Raw genomic sequence first — 22195 nt, 5'->3', positions numbered from 1 at the left:
GTGAACAGGGAGTACAGGAGGGTACTGAGCACACACCCCTGAGGGGCTCCCGTGTTGAGGGTCAGCGTGGCGGATGTGCTGTTGCCTACCCTTACCACCTGGGGGGCGGCCCGTCAGGATGTCCAGGATCCAGTTGCAGAGGGAGGTGTTTAATCCCAGGGTCCTTAGCTTAGTCATGATCTTGGAGGGCACAATGGTGTTGAACACTGAGCTACAGTCAATGAACAGCATTCTTACATAGGTGTTCCTTGTGTCCATGTGGGAAAGGGCAATAGAGATTGTGTCATATGTGGATCTGTTGGGACGGTATGCGAATTGGAGTGGGTCCAGGGTGTTTGGGACGATGGTGTTGATGTGAGCCATGACCAGCCTTTCAAAGCATTTCATGGCTACAGATGTGAGTGCTATGGGGCTTTAGTCATTTAGACAGGCGTTCTTGATCACAGGGACTATGGTGGTCTGCTTGAAACATGTATGTATTACAGACTGGGTCAGGGAGAGTTTGAAAATGTCAGTGAAGTCGCTTTCCAGCTGGTCAGCGCATACTCTGAGTACGCGTCCTGGTAATCCGTCTGGCCCTGCGGCCTTGTGAATGTTAACCCGTCTGGTAGGCTCATGTCACTGGACAGCTCGTGGCTGGGTTTCCCTTTGTAATCCGTGATAGTTTGCAAGCCCTGTCACATCTGACGAGTGTCAGAGCCGTTGTAGTAGGATTCAATCTTGGTCCTGTATTGACTCTTTGCCTGTTTGATGGTTCGTTGGACGGCATAGCGGGATTTCTTATAAGCGTCCGGATTAATGTCTCATTGAAAGCGGCAGCTCTAGCCTTTAGCTCAGTGCGAATTTTGCCTGTAATCCATGGCTTCTGGCTGGGATATGTACGTACGGTCACTGTGGGGATGATGTTGTCGATGCCCTTATTAATGAAGCCGGTGACTGATGTGTTAAACTCCTCAATGCCATCAGATGAATCCCAGAACATATTCCAGTCTGTGCTAGCGAAACAGTCCTGTAGCTGATACTGATTTGAGTTTTTGCCTGTAAGCAGGAATCAGGAGGATAGAGTTATGGTCAGATTTTCCAAATGTGCGTGCGGGAGCTTTGTATTAAAGTCACCAGCCACTAAGAGTGCCGCCTCTGGGTGAGCATTTTATTTTCTTCTTATGGCCCTATACAGCTCGTCGAGTGCCGTTTTAGTGCCAGCATCAGTTTGTGGTGGTAAATAGACAGCTACAAAAAATATAGATGAAAACTCTCTTGGTAAATAGTGTGGTCTACAGCTTATCATTCGAACCACGAGACTTCCTTGATATTTGGCAGGGGTGTCAAACTCATTCCATGGAGGGCCTAGTGTCTGCAGGTTTTTGTTTTTTCCTTTCAATTAAACCCTAGACATCCAGGTGTGGGGAGTTCTTTACTAATTAGTGACCTTAATTCATCAATCAAGTACAAGAGAGGAGCAAAAACCAGCAGACACCTGTGATAGAGATCGCGCATCAGTTGTTGTTAACAAAGAGACACAGACCCCCTCTTCTGAGCTTCCCAAACGCAGCCATTCTGTCCTGCCGATGTATAGAAAACCAGCTAGATTTATATTTACAATATCCTTGTTCAGCCACGACTCTGAGAAACATAGGATATTACAGTTCTTCAGATCACGTTGATAGGATAGTCTCGAATGGCGCTCATCCAGTTTATTCTCCAGTGATTGCACGTTCTCCAATAGAACGGAGGTTAGAGGCGATTTATCCACTCTCTGACTTACTCTCGTCAGGTATCCCGCACACCGGCCTCTATAGCGCCGTCTCCTCCTTCGAGTATCGGGGATTTGGGTCAGGTCTGCGATAATCAATGACTTTCGCCACCGACTCATTGAAGTAGAAGTCCATAAATAAATACATAAAATAGCACAATTGGTCAGGAGCCCGTCAAACGGCCGCCATTCCCTCCGGCGCCATTATACGTTAGTGTTTGTCAATCTACTATTGGCTTGTTACTTATTGAAAGAAAAGCATGATTAACAGGCGTCACTGTGCTTGCTTAACAGTTTAGCTTCCTTCCTTACACGTCCGCAAATGGGAGTGATCCCGAATCCTCTGCTTCGCAAAAACACGTGACCGCCCTCTTGAAATTGTCTTTGCCAACTACGCTACCGAAAATCTAGCAATTTGATAGTGCGGGTGGAGACATTTCAAGCTGGGGAGTAAGGATACAAATCCAACTTTGTTACACATGCACAGAGGGATAATACATTGGCTTCTTAAATAGGCTACTTTAAGGTAAGCCTATTAGGTTAGAGGATAGAATAGGCCTAGAAGAGCCTGAAAGAGCAGAGAACTCCCCTAGAAGCAATGATGGCTGTACTAGGGGCGGCAGGTAGCTTAGTGGGTAAGAGCGTTGTGCCAGTAACCGAAAGGTCGCTAGTTCTAATCCCCGAGCCGACTAGGTGAAAAATCTGTCGATGTGCCCTTGAGCAAGGCACTTAACCCTAATTGCTCCCCGGGCGCCGAAGACGTGGATGTCGATTAAGGCAGCCCCCCGCACCTCTCTGATTCAGAGGGGTTGGGTTAAATGCGGAAGACACATTTCAGTTGAATGCATTCAGTTGTACAACTGACTAGATATCTCCCTTTCCCTTTCCCTTACACGAAACATAGAATATGAGACAGGAAGTTAATGCTGGGCTACAGTGACACCTTCTTTGGAATCCACACATGGTGTGACCTCTGAGCGGCCAGTGTCAGACATGTATACCTATGTAGAAAAAAGCGTGTTAGCAGTTTGCAGACCCTACAAATAGATCCAGCCTTTGAAAGGGGACACCATCAACATACAGTGCCTGTAATTTAAATGGATTTTTATTTGGATTTCATGTAATGGACATACACAAAATAGTCCAAATTGGTGAAGTGAAATGAAAAGATTTACTGTTTCAAAAAATTATACAAAATAAATAACGGAAAAGTGGTGCGTGCATATGTATTCACCCCCTTTGCTATGAAGCCCCTAAATAAGATCTGGTGCAACCAATTACCTTCAGAAGTCACATAATTAGTTAAATAAAGTCCACCTGTGCACAATCTAAGTATCACATAATCTCAGTATATATACACCTGTTCTGAAAGGCCCCAGAGTCTGCAACACCACTAAGCAAGAGGCATCACCAAGCAAGCGGCACCATGAAGACCAAGGAGCTCTCCAAACAGGTCAGGGACAAAGTTGTGGAGAAGTACAGATCAGGGTTGGGTTATAAAAAATATCAGAAACTTTGAACATCCCACGGAGCACCATTAAATCCATTATTAAAAAATGGAAATAATATGGCACCACAACAAACCTGCCAAGAGAGGGCCGCCCACCAAAACCCACAGACCAGGCAAGGAGGGCATTAATCAGAGAGGCAACAAAGAGACCAAAGATAACCCTGAAGGAGCTGCAAAGCTCCACAGCGGAGATTGGAGTATCTGTCCATAGGACCACTTTAAGCAGTACACTCCACAGAGCTGGGTTTTACGGAAGAGGAAAACAATAAGCAAACACATTTGGTGTTTGCCAAAAGGCATGTGGGAGACTCCCCAAACATATGGAAGAAGGTACTCTGGTCAGATGAGACTAAAATTGAGCCTTTTGGCCATCAAGGAAAACGCTATGTCTGGCGCAAACCCAACACCTCTCATCACCCCGAGAACACCATCCCCACAGTGAAGCATGGTGTTGGCAGCATCATGCTGTGGGGATGTTTTTGATCGGCAGGGACTGGGAAAGAATTGGAGGAATGAACACATCCAACTTGAAGGAGCTGGAGCAGTTTTTCCTTGAAGAATGGGCAAAAATCCCAGTGGCTAGATGTGCCAAGTTTATAGAAACATACCCCAAGAGACTTGCAGCTGTTGTTGGTGTGTACGTAAGGTCTCACTGTCTGAGTTTCAGATGTCGGGTAGCATTGTAGTACCATGTACAACTAGATCGTATAGATATTTGCAAAGCACTACAATGTGTTTAACATTCAATTTCACATAGAGGTGTCAGAGCCTCACCATAGTACAGCAGCTTCCTATAGCCATCACTATTTCTATACTTTCACACATTACAGAATCAAAATAACCTTGGCAGATTGTGTGTGGATTGCTGTTGCTATTCAAAAACACGTTTTAATGTTAGTGAATGGCAATGGAAAGCATCTCAGGGCACTATATAAAAAAAAAATTATGTACGAAATGTGTACTGTACATGTGACTTGTACATACTGTATGTGTGACTCATACACATTATGTAATATTCTGGTTGAGTTGAGGGATATCATATCGTTGTTGTGCTGTCGACACCACAGCTTACCTGCTGTCACGTTCGTTAAAGGACGGGACAGACCAAGGCGCAGCGTGATATACGTACATGTTTATTCAACTTAATAAACACACGACAAAACAATAAACGAAACGTGAAGGCCAAGGTAGCACACAACAAACCTTAACCGGAACAAGATCCCACAACTAGACAGTGCCAATAGGCTGCCTAAGTATGGTCCCCAATCAGAGACAACGAGCGACAGCTGCCTCTGATTGGGAACCACACCGGCCAACATAGAAATACACATACTAGATAATAAACATAGAAAACGCACAACAAAGAATATACACACCCTGACTCAACATTTAAGCGTCCCCTGAGTCAGGGCGTGACACCTGCGATGGTCAAAATTAGCAGCAAGCTAGGAGCCTGCTATCAGGCTGCGTATGGAACATACTGTATAGCTGCAACATGGACGTCTGTAACTGGAGGAGAGAAGGATCATCCCACCCAATCCCAAACCAAACTGTAGCCCCTATCCCTAGACCAATGGTATTCAAACCCCATTTTTTTCACAATAATTTCTGGGGACCCCATTTCTTTGGCAAGAATTTCTCACGACACCACCCCAAATCTAATGACACAACCTTAGTCTATAAATGTAGATTTTTACATAAACAAATAACCTTCAATTCATTCCATTTCCATCACTTACCAAAATGAAATGAAACCAATAAATACATTTACTCAATACTATTTTATTTTTCAAATTATCTTTCTCAAAAACGTTTGTATATTGTCACATACAATGATCTGTACTCTTCATTTTTTGTTCCCCCCAAAAAATATTAGAACTAAAATGACATTAAATTGCAGACCCCACTGCAGTTCCCCTCCACTAGGGACCCTGACTTTGAATACCACTGCCCTAGATACTTCTTGGTTCACCTTTCAACAGGACAACGACCCTAAGCACACAGCCAAGACAACACAGGAGTGGCTTCGGGACAAGTCCTGAATGTCCATGAGGGGCCCAGCCAGAGCCCGGACTTGAACCCGATCGAACATCTCTGGAGAGACCTGAAAATAGCTGCGCAACCATCCAACCTGACAGAGCTTGAGAGGATCTGCAGAGAAGAATGGGAGAAACTCCCCAAATACAGGTGTGCCAAGCTTGTAGCGTCATAACCAAGAAGACTCAAGGCTGTAATTGCTGCCAAAGGTGCTTCAACAAAGTACTGAGTAAAGGGTCTGAATACTTATGTAAATGTGATATTTCAGTTTTGTCTAAAAACCTGTTTTCGCTTTGTCATTATGGAATATTGTGTGTAGATTGATGAGGGAAAAAAATAATGTAATCAATTTTAGAATAAGGCTGTAACATAACAAAATGTGGAAAAAGTAAAGGGGTCTGAATGCTTTCCGAATGCACTGTATATGTGATTGGTCCCAGGATGATTGAGAAAGTACACATTTTAATGTATTAATAAGATAACATATTATTCCTCCACAGAGTCAAGCACATATAAACAGTAAACAAAATATGTATTTGGAAACGGGTCCATTAAAATAGTGTCTCTCCGTTTGGGTGTGTTGTGTGTTTGGTGATGAAATCGCATTAATTGAAACCAGAGCCAGTTCAGTCACTTGTGCTGGAGGGGCTATGTTTAGTGCCACAGTGTAAAGTTCTCCGCCCACCAGCGGCAGATTGGCTGATTAAATTGCATTGACTCAGCTGTCTGTCTGTCTGTCTGTCTGTCTATTTACCCATACCTCCTCTCCTCCCCGTGACATGGGACTTTAGCACAGTTGATTTCTACTGACCAGAATTACGTAGCCTAGATGGGGGAATGGCTGAGTGGGTTGTCTATGTACATCAGCGGCTCCCAAAGTAGGGGTTGCGACCCCATGTGGGGTCGCCTGATATGAAAATGGGGTCTCGGGAGAATTTCCAAAATCCTGAGAGAGAAAAACATATGTGGCCTATAAAAACAAATAATATTTCCAAAAACCTGAAAAATATATACACAGAAACTCACATCAATACCTTTGTCAGATAACACTGTTAAACGAAAAATATATGCTATTGCTAGCAATCAAGAGGAAACTGACTGATCAACTCAAACTCCCCAGTTTATGCTCTCCAAATGGACGTTAGCTGTGAGGGCCGAGTTGTCCATGCATTGACTTTTGTTCGCTATACATGTCGGCGGATGCTATTCACGAGGACATATTGTTCTGTCTCACGATTCCCGAGTATGAAACGGCATATGGGATGTTCAGTGTGCTGCGTGGCTATATTGATGAAAAAACTGTGGGCTTTTGCACAGATGGCTCCATCTATCATGGGACGGCGGGCAGGCCAAAGGGACTCAAAGGGTACCCTGCCGTCTCCCAATGAGCATTAAATGCCGCGTTCAAAACAACTGAGTACTCGGAACTGGGAACTCGGAAAGAAACGAGCTCCGACTGGGAAAAATTGTTTTGAATGGTCATCCAACTCGGAATTCCAACTCGGGAAGTCTGGCCTCTTTCTAGAGCTCTGAATTTCCGATCTAATGATCACTGACGTCATGATTTGACCTCGTATTTTTCAGAGTTCCCAGTTGTCTTGAAAGCAACATAAAAATCATGGTAGGCTACCTTTCGCCAGCTCATGTCTGTGTGAAGCTGGATTCAGTGCTCTCGTCTGCATTAAAACCAAATATTGGTCCAGGTTGGATGTGAAAGCAGAGATGAGGTGCCCACTGTCGACCACGCCCCCCGACGCGACATGCATCAAGCACACCCATCTCATTAGCGGTGGTGAGATAAGAGACGTTATGGCAGACAAATATGCAATTGACTGCCCCACATTAGAAGTATGTGATGGTGAGTTGAGAAGACAATCAGAAATACTGCTAGAATGTTTTTCAATTGACTGCCATAGCCCCAAATAAAAAAGTAAACATTGGCTGTTAATTACATACTTTTTTTCCCACATGGGTGGGGTTGAGAGAATTTTCAGATATCAAAATGAGGTCGTGGGCCAAAAACGATTGGGAACCCCTGATGTACATGTTACAGTATGTCCACTATGTTAGTCTGTTCATGTACACTTGTTCACATTCATGTTCCATTTCTAAGGGTCACCAAGTATTTGTTACATTGCTTACTTACTTTACATGTTGCCATGAAAACATTGCACAAGATCCATTACCACCGCCCACCACCAAACACACACTAACCTCCATACACTGACTGATACGCAGTCATCCAACTGTCCTATGATTCCCCCCTTTCAGGCATGGCCAGTATGCACAGAGACAGCTGTCCAGTGGGCGTCAGTTGATGTAATGTTTGCTTATACCAATTGCCAAAACCCCTGGACACAGACACATTGATCACATAACCTGTAATTAACACAGGCTTTCCACAAACCCCTATCTTCTGGAGCCGCCCCACTGCATACAATGAGCTATGGGGAAACACACACACACACACAAATACATTGTCCTCTGCCAATATTAAATGGACCATCCACTCTGCAGGACCACAAGGACGCTGGCTCAAGTTATTCCATAAAGGACAGGATGTCATGGCGTATACCAGGACAACGACAGTTCAAACCACTGACATTTGGGAAATAATTTGATAAGCATCATAGGAATCGGTTAAATAATGAATGATGTATGAGGCCAGTAATTATATATTATTGACGTCAAACTAGAAAGGGAGGGTGCGCTTTATTACATTGCCAGAGATATAAATGTAGAACAATATTTGTAGGACAGTTCGGTATTGTTATTACCCTGAAATGTTCTATTATATTAATGACTTTTTTTTTTTTGTTAATACTGGCTCTGGCTCAAAGGGAACAGAACAGCATTTGCAGGCCTAAATAACAGTGAAATCACAAAGGTGTCAAAACTAAGGCCAACTGGCAAACAAATAAACATTCTGGTCCACGCTACTGACTTTAGAATTGGGTGTATGCATAATGCACTGCAGGGTCACTGATGCTGTCAAGCAGGTGACCTGATCTGACCCCTGAGCAGTGTTCACCTAGGACATGGGGAGTAGTGAGGCCTAGCGCCCAGGCCTGGCTTCCCTTACAAGGTATGGGTCTGCCTCAGTAGCCACACAAGCCCAGCAGCTGAACCATCAATCACCCAGATCGTATAACTGCCTGCAGACACCCACCATGTGATCTGCTCTCTGTCTCCCTCGCTCTTAATCTCTGTAGAAGATGCCACTGTGTTCTATAGTCCATGTTGTTCACTATAGCCTTGCAATTTGTTTCTCAGATTGCTCCTGCTATTGCCATCTTTCCCATCACTCTCTGTATTTTCCTCTCGGTTTCTTTCTGCTTTTCAAGCATCCTTTGCAATGCAAATTTCAACATGAATGTTGTAATTCATTAATTCTGGGAGGCCTGCACATCAGATATGTCGTCCAAGATCCACAGACATCAATACCTTTTAGTTTACTTACATTCTCTTTGTCACTCCTATCTAAGCCATTAAGCCATTGCTCTTTTACTGTAACTAATGTTGATGCCTCGTACAACCCTGCCATTGCCACTGTCTCAACTAATACTGCTGCTACTAATGTTTATTATTCTCCCTGGGCCATCCCCCATCCCATCCCACCCTTTTAATCTGCTTTGTTGAAAACTTGCCAAGTTATATTAAGTCCCCACAGGGTTCCACGACCCCTTATACACCCGAACACATCCCCAGCCCCCCACACACTGGCCCCCACCTTTCTGTTATTGCTGGCTGTTTTGTAGTCTCCATGATAAATACAACACCATGCAGTGATGTGTGGTGCCACTGGGCATGTTTGTGTGTTGTGTTGGCTACAATGTAACTGACTTATTGAAAATAACCACTGACTCAAGAAATTAATTATGCACATACCAATTTGTTACTTACAATAACAGTAATACTGTAGCACACAAGCATGTAGCCTATTCCAAAAGATTACCACAACAACAAATATTTCATGGAGAAATAGCCACAAATTTGTCCATATCATCAGAATACCAGTTCTGGTAAGGGGTATGTAGCACTTTGAAAACTAAAATCTCATTCCATTACAGCCTAATAAATTGAGAGCCTGTCATAGAGCAATATAATTTGTATCATATTATATATACATAATATAATATTTGTATATATACACTTTTTTTATGCATTTATTTAACCTAAAATGTGAAAAGAACAGTTTATCTCGGTGACTGTCAGCCTTGCAGTCCTGTTTGTGCTGGTTTGTCCCGTCACTCGCAGTTCAGAGCACCCACAGATAGATGGCCTTGTCCCCAGAGGGAGATGACATCCATCTACCGCGGTGCATGGTGGGAATGATCAGATCAGGTAAAACGAGACAGTCTGAGCCGCAAGAACAGGTGAATGATTATTGAATTACTGTAGGACTGCTGTTAATGCCGTCGTCCAAAGATACCCGTTATCTTGGTCCCATAATAAACAAATAGTGGATGTTTTGACGCGAGCGGTCCAATTAACTTTAATGGGACCCCGAATGAAAATCGGAGATACGCGACAAAAAGAGGTCGACAACTCGCCAAAAGCCTGGAATTAGCAGCAGGTAGGTTAAATATAACTTTGTTGATAGTATTCTTGTTAGTGTTAACATCAATTTGTTATTTGACAGGTGGATCATAATTTAATAGTTTCAATGGCTGCATTATATCCCAATGGTCTTTATTTTCTTCTGTATGCCTGTAGTATGTCATCAATACATTTATTTGACAACATTTATTTATTTATTTTGATGAATACATTTTTGTCTTTCTTTATTTGTCTGTAGCCTAAGCAGTATACGTTTTCCTATACCATTTTAAACGCGTTGACAAAGCAACAACATTACAACAATACACAGGCCTAACCATCCGTTGTTATTGCCTAATGTTATACAAGTTCAAGTTCTTAATCCACATAAAACCGTGTGCACTGTGAAGGCAGACAACGTCTTACGATGGAAAACATCCAAATGCCTATGGCACAAGTCCTCCTGTACACGCGCACATGTTGTTTATCTGTTTCTGACAGGTATTGCATTTCTCCCATAGAGGATGCTCCTCTGTAGGCCTATAGTAACTGTTCCACCATTTTTTATGTAGGTCCACTGACCTGTCAGTTTCTTCACGAGTGCATAAAATGGCCAAACAGGCCTGTCTATATCTGTAAAGGACAAAATAATGCATTATAAAAATGATATATTCCGATTTTCTTAATTCTGTGAATATAGAGTTGTAGGCCTATTTATCCATAAAACATGACATTAACAAAAAAGTATGTAAAGTAAGCTTGATTTGTAGCCTACTGTGGGAGGGTGGTAGGAGGGTAGGCCTACTATTCAGTCATCACATTTATTGCTTTCAATTGATCCTCTTGAGTCTCCTCTTACCACCACTTGTAATGGTATAGTATTTCAGCTCTCCCTAAAGTCTGGACAAGTCTTGGTGACAATAGTGCTGGTTTAAATGAGGAAGATGAGGTAATCCAGAGCATTGCATTGAAGTATATCTATGACTGACATGATTAAACCTCTTATGTAAATGACAGGGTGTGTCATTGTTAAGTCAGCAATCCATTTGAATTCAAGCACTGTTTGACAGCACCCCTTTTGATTTGAACAAACCCTCAGAAAGCGACTTTTTGGACATGAATGCCAAAACATTAGAGATAAAGGTGCTCAAAATGGACCCATTTTGAATACCATACCATGAGACAGCCATGTTTTCATCACTGGAAAAGACCAACGGTCTAAAATTTTTTTTTTTTTTTAACAATTAACGTAAATTATCTAAAAACACGTAAAGGCAGATTTGTTTTGCAGTTTAGACCCTATTTGACATAATTTAAGGTTTTTCTGTTGTGCCCAGCATTGGTTGAGACACAACATGCTCTTGAATACAGCCATGATTTGGCTGATAAATGTACTAAAATGGGAATACAATTTACATTTCAACTTTCAAATGGTACCACAAAGATGGTTGGAGTTCCACATATCAGAGAATGTTGACTTGAATGGGAATATATGTTGTGTTAAATTATACTCTCAATCCTCTATAAGAATCCTATTGAAATTATAGAAATATAGATTAGACATTTAAGTTGACATTCGACGGTGGGTGGACCGGCGGTCATCTTTGTGATAGTAATTAGAAGTTAAAATGTCAATTCAATTAAAATGTCAATGGTGTACCAGCTAAATTGCAGTGGTCTGAAGGGATAGGTCCATTCTCTGAATTCAATTTCTATGATTGAAATGACACCCACCCTGTATTCTAGAGCATGTTGTTTCTCAATCAATGGCGGGCACAACACAAAAACCTCAGATGATGTGAAATAGGGTCTAAGCTACAACCTATGCAAAAATAAACAAAAATGTGAGTTTACCCGTTTTTGGATAATTAACGTTAAATGTTTAAAATTACACAATTTCTATAAAAATTACATAAACAACAAAAAAAATTAATCAAATACACTGAACAAAAATATAAACGCAAAATGCAACAATTTCAAGGATTTTACTGAGTTACAGTTCATGTAAGGAAATCAGTCAATTGAAATAAATTATTTAGCCATGGGTCAGCCTGGGAGGGCATAGGACCACCCACTGGGGAGCCAGGCCCAGCCAATCAGAATTAGCTTTACCCCACAAAAGGGTTTTATTATAGACAGAAATACTCCTCAGTGAACCTGTGTAATGATCATGCTGTTTAATCAGCTTCTTGATATGCCACACCTGTCAGGTGGATGGATTATCTTGGCAAAGGAGAAATGCTCACTATCAGGGATAAATAAGCTTTTTGAGCGTATGGAAAATTTCTGGGATCTGTTATCTCAGCTCATGAAACATGGGACCAACACTTTACATGTTGCGTATATATTTTTGTTCAGTATAGTTTGACGACACTATTTGTAAGCTTTTAAATTATCTCAAACTCAACCGTTTATCTTTTCCAGTGATGAAGACATTGATGTCTCAAGGTATGGTGGTGTATGCAAAATGGGCCAACTTTGAGTTCTTTTATCTCCTGAATGTTTTAGCATTCAGGTCCAAAAAGTCACTTTCTGACCACTTCTTCCATGGGCAAACATGAATGGAAATATACTGTATGTTTAAATCAAAAGAGATGCTGTCAAAAAGTGATTGAATTCAAATAGATTTACCCAAATATTAAATAAGAGCACCACTCTTTTCATCTTTAGATCCGTTATAGGTCCTTTATAAACTGACGGCAGCATGAGTCCCAATCAATTCCAATGACCACTGTTGTTTACCATTACAACTGCCATACGGTGCCCTCCTCCCAGGAGCCACTAGTAAACCGATATCCTTGTGTTAATGTATGGTCTGCTGCAGCTGGCCTGCCTTTTGCTGTTATGCTGATGTAGCCTCCTGCTCAGACCCAGCACAGCTCCCTCTTTTGTTCCCCATAGACACCTGTTTCTCCTCTTAGGCGCTTGGCTTCACAGCGCAACCCTCCTGTCCTGTACTCCCATTAGTATTGGTATGGTGTAAGGGTGATCAGAGGCCTTTTATGCTCATGATTAAAGTTCAGGCTTCCCATCTGGTCTTTGATAAGCCAAACTTATTTTTATTTCTTTTTTGAGGCCATCCTCTGTAGCCCTGCTGCAAGATGCATCAACATGTTATTGCCACAGAGAGCAGGGACTGTTAAATAGAAACCCTCAATCAGAACTATAACACCCACTACTATTTTTTATTTGTATCTGTAGCAGGTCAAGGTTGATATTGTTTTGGGTTTTCATTTAATGTCAGAACTGCACACCAACCATATGATCAGACCTTTTCTCTCTGGACCCATTCTCATTGTACTACACAATCCACTCCAACCCCTCAATGTGGCATGATGCCCCACTGACCAGGAAGTAGGATGAGCATGTGTTATGACTTGAGTCATTGAACTGGGCGGCTGTCAGCTCCAGGCTTTATGCCTTCAGTCTCACAGGAGCAAAATGACACCGTTTTCCCCAGATGTGTTTTACTTACATAACCATTTTTGTCTGTATTGGCTATTCACGGTTTCCTTTGGCTGCCAGAATGCATAGTCATTGTGGTTATGAAAGTTTGCATAAAAATCCCCAGGTAGATCACTTTACAGTTTCCAAGGCTCTGGCAGGGTGTCAGGTCAGCATACTGTTGTCGTCGGTGACACACCCCTGCAGTGGTAAACATAGACTACACTTGTAGTTTTGCACTTTGCACGGAACTTGGAGCATCATATGTTCTGATAAGATGATTTGTTTTGTGAAACAGCTATAGGACAGATAAAAATGGATTGTTGTCATTATGGTAGGCTTGTGTGCTATTAGTTTGGTTAGGCTTATTAGAAGTGATTTATCCCCTCTCCTTTCTCCTCTGTGTGTTTGTCTTTGTGTGTCTAGGGGCTGCTGTTTGTGAGACATCTCAGTTCAGTACCAGCTGTATTTTACTGTAAATCACTACTAGTCACAAGTCACTTTAGCATACTGGCAGTGGTAAAATTATAGTTGTATATAGGGCTGCACGATATATCGTTTCAGCGTCGACATTGCGATGTATGCATCCGCAATAGTCACATCGCAGAACGTGCGATTTAGTAAGGTAAACATGTCAGTCAACAATATATATTTTTTTTAAATGTTAAACTAGCATTATATCTGTCTGATATAACGTCATTTACTCCGATTTATGGGTTATTGGGATACACAGTTTATTATTATTATTTTAAACACGGAGTTCGTTGCTGCACGTGGTTGACATGCAGGCTCTGCTTGCGCGTGACGAAATGATGAGCGAGGAACAGGCAAAAAGAGACCGAAATTGAGAATTTGGTTGCAAAAATAAATGCATCGTCAATTATATGGAAATATTTCGGCTACAGACAGGATGATGTTGACCAAAAAGGTACTTTGTCGAGAGTGCCTTGCAATTGTTGCCACAACACGAGGCAACACGACCAATTTGTTCGATCAATTAAGGCGGCACCACAAATCTTCGTATGACGAGTGCAAAGCATCTCAATGCCCTCCAAAGCAAAAATCTATTTCGGATGCCTTGTATTACACCATACGAGAAAGGTTCCAAACGGCAGAGAGAAATCACAGATTCAATAACATTTCACGTCGCCAAAGAAGATTAACACGGTTACCAAAGAGGGTTTTAAAAACATGATCCGGTCGCTTGACAAGCGGTATGTAATGCCATCACACAACTATTTTTCTCAAGTTGCCATCCCAGAGTTGTACGAGAAATGCAAGGCACAAGTTGAAACAGAGCTGTCACAAGTGGAATATTATACAGCAACAACGGACTTGTGGTCCAGCCGGACAACGGAGCCCTAAATAAGTCTGACCGTACACTTTATTAATGAGGACTTCCACCTGAAAAGTCGCTGTTTGCAAACTGCATTTTCCCCATCCCATTTTCATATCGCAATATATATCACAGAAAAACAAAATATCGCAATGTCAGTTATTTCCAATATCGTGCAACCCTAGACTTGTATATCTAAAGCTAGTTGATTAGCCAACACATTGTCATAGTCCAACACAACACTGTTTACTGTGGAGTGGTGCCATTAGCCATATTACCACCAGTACATAATTCCATGCTGCCATTGAACACCACTGTAGGACCTTTATTCACTTTGTGTGTCCCATATATGCATACACACTGAGTGTAAAACCATTAGGAACACCTGCTCTTTCCATGACAGACTGACCAGGTGAATGCTATGATCCCTTATTGATGTCACTTGTTAAATCCACTTCATTCAGTGTAGATGAAGGGGAGGAGACAGGTTAAAGAAGGATTTTTAAGCCTTGAGACAATTGAGACATGGATTGTGTATGTGTGCCATTCAGAGGGTGAAGTAGTAGGTGCCAGGCGCAACGGTTTGTGTTAAGAACTGGAACGCAGCTGGGTTTTTCACACTGAACAGTTTCCTGTGTGTATCAAGAATGGTCCACTACCCAAAGGACATCCAGACAACTTGGCACAACTGTGGGAAGCATTGGAGTCAACATGGGCCAGCATCCCTGTGGAACGCTTTCGACACCTTGTACAGTCCATATGACCATGTACAAGTATTTTAAAATGGTGAACCCTCCCCTTCCTCCTCCTCCATACAGGGTAGAGCTGAGAGAGGCACCATGCTGTCGGGGGAGGAGATTCTGTGCAGCACGCGGCAAGTGATAGCGGGCCTGGAGGCCCTGCGCGGTGAGAACCACACCCTCCTAGACAACCTGCAGAAGGCACTGGAAGGCCGGCCGGTGGCCGAGAGTGGCAGTGTGGAGCAGGAGAAGAGTGGCATCATCCGCCAGTCTCTGGAGAGGATAGAGCTGGGCCTGGGAGAGGCCCAGGTGGGGTCATACTGGAGATGAGGGAATGCATGGAGAATGGGTGAAGTTGTATTTTGGCTGTATTGGATCTGTATATGTATATATGTACACCTACTTCACTCTCTCTTTCTTTCCCTCTCCCTCCTCCCTCTCTCTCGTCCTCCCCAGGTGATGATGGCTCTGTCGGCCCACCTGGGCTCCCTGGAGGCAGAGAAGCAGAAGCTGCGGACCCAGGTACGGAGGCTGTGCCAGGAGAACCAGTGGCTGAGGGACGAGCTGGCCAGGGCCCAGCAGAGGTTGCAGGACAGGGAGCAGGAGGTGGTCACCCTGGAGGAGCAGAACAGACACCTGCAGTTCATGAGCAGCATCCGCAAGTACGACCAGGAGGAGCCCCCACCGGTATGTCACAGACAACCACAATCAGGGTCGTATTCATTAGGCACCAAACGGGAAAGAACAGACTGATACAGTGAGGAACTACCAAAACTTGTCTAATGAGAAATGCTCATATTCGCTTTCCATTGCAAAATGTTTCGCTACAGTGTACCGTAATGAATATGACCCAGTACATGGTGCATGTGTTTGCCTCATCTCTTATGTTATGACTAAAGCTAAGCTGTTGGTGGCTTATCAGAACAGGTTGCAATGTGTTTCTCTGTATAGTTCATATAGGTACTCCCCTCAGCTCTGTACTATCAATCTAGTAATGTTTTCTATGTCGACAGGATGACAAAGAGACGGGCTCCACCAAGGAGTCCCTAGATGACCTTTTTCCCACGGATGAGGAGGAACAGTCACAGAGTACGTGCACTTGTCAAATGAGCCGGATATTCTTGTCTATCTATCTGCTGTGCATGTATGTGTGTCGGTGTCCCGATGTGTCTCTCTGTGTTGCGTAGTCTGTCACTCGCTGTGCGTTTGTTTGTGTATGTGTCTATGTACAGTTGAAGTCAGAAGTTTACATACATCTTAGCCAAATACATTTAAACTCAGTTTTTCACAATTCCTGACATTTAATCCTAGTAAAAATTCCCAGTTTTAGGACAGTTAGGATCACCACTATTTTAAGAATGTGAAATGTCAGAATAATAGTAGAGAGAATTATTTATTTCAGCTTTTATTTATTTCATCACATTCCCAGTGGGTCAGAAGTTTACATACACTCAATTAGTATTTGGTAGCATTACCCTTAAATAGTTTAACTTGGGTCAAACGTTTGGGGTAGCCTTCCACAAGCTTCCCACAATAAGTTGGGTGAATTTTGGCCCATTCATCCTGACAGAGCTGGTGTAACTGAGTCAGGTTTGTAGGCCTCCTTGCTCGCACACGCTTTTTCAGTTCTGCCCACACATTTTCTATAGGATTGAGGTCATGGCTTTGTGATGGCCACTCCAATACCTAAGCCATTTTGCCACAACTTTGGAAGTATGCTTGGGGTCATTGTCCATTTGGAAGACCCATTTGTGACCAAGCTTTAACTTCCTGACTGATGTGTTGAGATGTTGCTTCAATATATCCACATAATTTTCCTTCCTCATGAATGATGCCATCTATTTTGTGAAGTGCACCAGTCCCTTCTGCAGCAAAGCACCCCCATAGCATGATGCTGCCACCCCCGTGCTTCACGGTTGGGATGGTGTTCTTCGGCTTGAAAGCTACACCCTTTTTCCTCCAAACATAACGATGGTCATTATGGCCAAACAGTTCTATTTTTGTTTCATCAGACCAGAGGACATTTCTCCAAAAAGTACGATCTTTGTCCCCATGTGCAGTTGCAAACCGTAGTCTGTCTTTTTTATGGCTGTTTTGGAGCAGTGGCTTCTTCCTTGCTGAGCTGCCTTTCAGGTTATGTCGATATAGGACTTGTTTTACTGTGGATATAGATACTTTTGTACCTGTTTCCTCCAGCATCTTCACAAGGTCCTTTGCTGTTGTTCTGGGATTGATTTGCACTTTTCGCACCAAAGTACGTTCATCTCTAGGAGACAGAACGCGTCTCCTTCCTGAGCGGTATGACGGCTGCGTGGTCCCATGGTGTTTATACTTGCGTACTATTGTTTGTACAGATGAACGTGGTACCTTCAGGTACTTGGAAATTGCTCCCAAGGATGAACCAGACTTGTGGAGGTCTACCATTTTTTTCTGAGGTTTTGGCTGATTTCTTTTGATTTTCCCATGATGTCAAGCAAAGAGGCATGGAGTTAGAAGGTAGGCCTTGAAATACATCCACAGGTACACCTCCAATTGACTCAAATGATGTCAATTAGCCTATCAGAAGCTTCTAAAGCCTTGACATCATTTTCTGGAAATTTCCAAGCTGTTTAAAGGCACAGTCAACTTAGCGTATGTAAACTACTGACCCACTGGAATTGTGATACAGTCAATTATAAGTGAAATAATCTGTCTGTAAACAATTGTTGGAAAAATTACTTGTGTCATGCACAAAGTAGATGTCCTAACCGACTTGCCAAAACTATAGTTTGTTAACAAGAAATTTGTGGAGTGGTTGAAAAATGAGTTTTAATGACTCCAACCTAAGTTTATGTAAACTTCCGACTTCAACTGTACAATATATTTGTGAGTGAGTATATGTGTCTTTGGATGTTTGTGTTAATGTATATGTGTGTGTGTGTGTATGAGTGACTCTCTCTACCCCCCTCTTGTGTCCTCCTGTCCCCCAGTATCTCAGCCCCACGGTAGTAGTGCGGTGGCAGCGGCCCAGCAGGGAGGCTATGAGATCCCGGCCCGCCTGAGGACCCTCCACAACCTGGTGATCCAGTACGCCTCCCAGGGCCGCTATGAGGTGGCTGTGCCCCTCTGCAAACAGGCCTTGGAGGACCTGGAGAAGTCCTCAGGCCACAGCCACCCTGACGTGGCCACCATGCTCAACATACTGGCCCTGGTCTACAGGTGAGTGGAGCCACGTTAGCCTAGCATAACCTCCATGCTAGGTCTTACTGTGGGGGATTTCCATAGTGTGGCTAGTTCTGTTAGCCATATGCTAATGGTAAAGGCTGTTTCGCTCTTCTCTGCAGAGACCAGAACAAGTACAAAGAGGCAGCTAACCTCCTGAATGATGCGTTGGCCATTCGGGAGAAGACCCTGGGCATAGACCACCCTGCGGTATGTTCCTCTATAGTGAAGGTCAAGGGTCACCAAAATGGCTTTCCCCAGCACAGTGGAGAAGCAGCTACAGTATGTAACCAGTGGTGTAGTGGAGGGTAAACGCACGTTAAACAAAATTTGGCCAACAGTTTACCCATCTTTTGCGGAAGAATCTATTGAAAATATAGGGAGTGTTTCTTTTTTCATCGCGACCGGCAATCAGAGTTTACCCACCACTGTATGTAACTAACAGTACTGTATTTGTTTATAGGTGGCAGCCACACTAAACAACCTTGCTGTACTGTATGGAAAGAGAGGGAAGTACAAGGAGGCTGAGCCACTGTGTAAGAGAGCCCTGGAGATCAGAGAGAAGGTAGTGAGGCAGTAACCTAGCAGCACCGTGACTAGAAACCCTGCCCTCTGATGGACAAATGGCAACTCTGCAAGCATTCTGTAGTATAGCACTGCTACAGTACAAATTGTATATTGTACTGTCATTTCTCAATCATGCAAGCAAAAAGTCATATTACCTATCACTCGTTACTTCTTTCAACAATAAATAATTACTTAGTACTCCCTGGGAAAAGTAATTTGTTCCACTACTCGTTTTAGTACTTTTGCGTTACATCCCAAAACGTTGCACGTCCTCACTCAATGTAAACAATGTTATGTTTCTAGCAGTGGAGAGGTGTTTCTCTCCTGGGCACAGTTTACATTTGACTGTTATATTCTTATAATTTTGTCCTACCAAATCAAAGTAATGGGAGTACTTCCGCGCTGAGAAACTCAATGTTTTAGACGCTTCTGCCATTTCCATCTCCCCCACTAAAGCAGTTACTAGTAGAGTGTGTGTGTGTAAACAGGAACTTGGTGAGAGGGCGTCAGACGAAAACAATTAGAATCTGGGGCGGGGGGGATTTTATAAATTATTTTGTGGCATCACAAATACTTATTTGGATCAGTAACTGTAATAGGAAATGAATGATAACACAAATAACAACCCATTTTTTTTTTCAGTAACTGTATTATTTAAATTGGAAGAGTAACTCTGTTATATTACACATTACCGCAAAAAGTAATTTAATTACTGTAATGCGTTACTTTGTAATGCGCTACCCCTAACACTGCTTATTACCCAAACCTGCCTGTTCATCTCCATTCACCCCCCTCCCCTCTTGTTGTTGTGGGCAGGTGTTAGGCATGGACCACCCTGACGTGGCAAAGCAGCTGAACAACCTGGCGCTGCTGTGTCAGAACCAGGGAAAGTACCATGAAGTGGAGCAGTACTACGAGCGTGCCCTGCACATCTACCAGAGCAGGCTGGGCCCCGACGACGCCAACGTGGCCAAGACCAAGAATAACCTGGTGAGGGATGGAGAGAGAGAATGGAGGGAGGGGTATAAAGGGGGAGTGGACATGGTTGGCATGGTCACTGGGCTAGATGATACCATATTATGTGTGTGTATAATATGCTATGATTGGGTAGAAGTAGGGGACATTGACCCAAGCTGCATGCGTGTGCCTATCGATCTGAGGTGTGATAGCGCTATTTGTGACTAGTATTGCTGTATTTCTGGCTACAGGCTTCATGTTACCTGAAACAAGGGAAGTACAGACAAGCTGAGGCTCTGTATAAAGAGATCCTGACCCGGGCCAACGAAAAAGAGTTTGGATCTTCGGATGGTGAGCGCAAACTCATAATATGATCTTTTGAAATCTGCTCTCTAGGTTCAATAGCATTTTGATCCTAAAAGGGTATTGGAATAAAAATGTATCTCCGATATGTACTGTAAATAGCTAATCGTACTGGATGATGCCACTGATGTGTATCTGTAACAGTGTTGCTTCCAACCCTCTCCTCGCCCCTACCTGGGCTTGAACCAGGGACCCTCTGCACACATCGACAACAGTCACCCTCGAAGCACCGTTACCCGTCGCTCCACAAAAGCCGCGGCCCTTGCAGAGCAAGGGAAACAACTACTTCAATGTCTCAGAGCGTGTGACGTCACCGATTGAAATGCTACTAGCGCGCACCGCTAACTAGCTAGCCATTTCACACCGGTTACATATCCTCTGTGATGTTGGTGTCTCAGGTGAGGTGCGGGATATCTGGACCCAGGATGGGGCTGGGCAGTCTGAAGCGCAGCAGCTCGTTCACCAAGCTCCGCGAGTCGATACGCAGGAGCAGTGAGAAGCTGGTCAGGAAGCTGAAAGGAGTCGGAACTCAGGATACCACCCCTCTGACTCCTGGGTAAAGACCAAGTCCTCATTCTGCAAGTGTTAGCTCTCAAAATGATGTCCAATTTGTTACTCTCACTCTCTCTTTCTGGTTCTCTCTCAGGATGAAAAGGGCTAATTCTCTGAATGTGCTGAACGTGGGTGTGAGGGAGCGTCAAGTGGCAAGGGTGAGCAGCAGTTTCTGATTTCTGGCTTTTTCTCACATTTCTGTACAATATGATTGTTAGTGTTTATTCATCACCTTTCATTTGATGTGCTTCATATCCTAAGGCATTTCTCTGGCTGTGTCATCAAAATCAATGTACTGTATATGTCATTGTTATACACATAGTCAGACTAGTCAAGTGTTTTGTATGTTCTTCCAGAGCCCCAGCGGCCTAACGGAGAACCGAACCCTGAGCTCCAGCACCCAGAGTCTGGCACGCCGAGGGTCCCTCAGCTACACCTCTGAACACTACCAGTTTAATCTGGAAATGAAATGACAATCAATGTTCCTTTTTTATAATGATTTAGTAATGCTCTGTTGTTGTGACTTACTGTACAATGAGGGAAATGCTTGAATTCTTCAATGATTGTTCACAATTATGAACATCTTTATATTTGCATTTGGGACACTCAACTGCAGTTTGGCCATCAAGTAAGTGTCTGCAGCTATTGGATGTTATCCAAATTATTGTAGCTGTGCGTGTAAAATATCTTATTTATACAATGTGGTTTTTAAAACGTGTTACATTCCGATTTTATCTTCTTGTGTTCATGTTTACCAGCAGTACTCGTTTTTGGCACTAGATGATTTTAATTCCAAAACACTGATCTGCACAATTAAAACAATGATTTACTAATATAGCTAGTGAATGTGATGAACAAACCGTGTATTGGCTTCCATGTTAGGTTGTGGTAAAGTGCTCTCTTTAGTCCACAATACTAGAGCAAAGTCTGCACTTCCCAGTCCAGCTGTAGAATGCTATGTAATTATTGTCTAAGGCTTGGCATTCTGTGAAATGTTTTAACTATATTTAGCAGATTTCATTATGAGCTGATAAAAAGCATAAGCTATTTTGATGGCCCAAAAGTAAAAGCACTATGTGCCTGTATGTAATGTCTTATTTTTAATTTGTCTCAGTTTGGGGTACATTTACATTAAATTATTCTGAAACATACAGTGGGGAGAACAAGTATTTGATACACTGCCGATTTTGCAGGTT

General features: G+C 43.0%; 1 protein-coding gene across 3 annotated transcripts; it reads left to right on the top strand.

The window, feature by feature from the left end:
* The first annotated feature begins 9584 nt into the window (after positions 1-9584).
* On the top strand, positions 9585-22189 carry LOC121567536 (kinesin light chain 1-like). Of its 3 annotated transcripts, XM_045220957.1 has the most exons (12): positions 9585-9876; positions 15438-15668; positions 15816-16046; positions 16373-16448; positions 18329-18557; positions 18683-18770; positions 19024-19125; positions 19944-20117; positions 20336-20447; positions 20826-21003; positions 21094-21157; positions 21356-22189. In XM_045220957.1, exons 2-12 carry the CDS (start codon positions 15459-15461, stop codon positions 21470-21472), a joined length of 1581 nt encoding a protein of 526 aa, XP_045076892.1. In that variant the 5' UTR covers positions 9585-9876; positions 15438-15458; the 3' UTR covers positions 21473-22189. The 3 variants fall into 3 exon arrangements, with proteins under 3 accessions (XP_045076892.1, XP_041733594.2, XP_041733595.2); XM_041877660.2 differs by lacking the exons at positions 21094-21157; positions 21356-22189 and having other exon boundaries at positions 9587-9876; positions 20336-20435; positions 20846-20975; XM_041877661.2 differs by lacking the exons at positions 19024-19125; positions 21094-21157; positions 21356-22189 and having other exon boundaries at positions 9588-9876; positions 20336-20435; positions 20846-20975.
* The last annotated feature ends 6 nt before the right edge of the window (positions 22190-22195 follow it).

Source organism: Coregonus clupeaformis, chromosome 6 (assembly GCF_020615455.1).
Source record: "Coregonus clupeaformis isolate EN_2021a chromosome 6, ASM2061545v1, whole genome shotgun sequence".
Taxonomy (NCBI): Eukaryota; Metazoa; Chordata; class Actinopteri; order Salmoniformes; family Salmonidae; genus Coregonus; species Coregonus clupeaformis.
The sequence above is the reverse complement of the archived record's forward strand: the minus strand, read 5'-3'. Positions and strand labels throughout refer to the sequence as shown.

Excerpts from the sequence above, each read along its gene's own strand:
- LOC121567536 (XM_045220957.1), top strand. The coding sequence starts at position 15,459 with ATGCTGTCGGGGGAGGAGATTCTGTGCAGCACGCGGCAAGTGATAGCG. Across the intron at positions 15,669-15,815 it reads TGGGCCTGGGAGAGGCCCAG|GTGATGATGGCTCTGTCGGC; the intron begins GTGGGGTCATAC and ends CGTCCTCCCCAG. Across the intron at positions 19,126-19,943 it reads CCCTGGAGATCAGAGAGAAG|GTGTTAGGCATGGACCACCC; the intron begins GTAGTGAGGCAG and ends TGTTGTGGGCAG.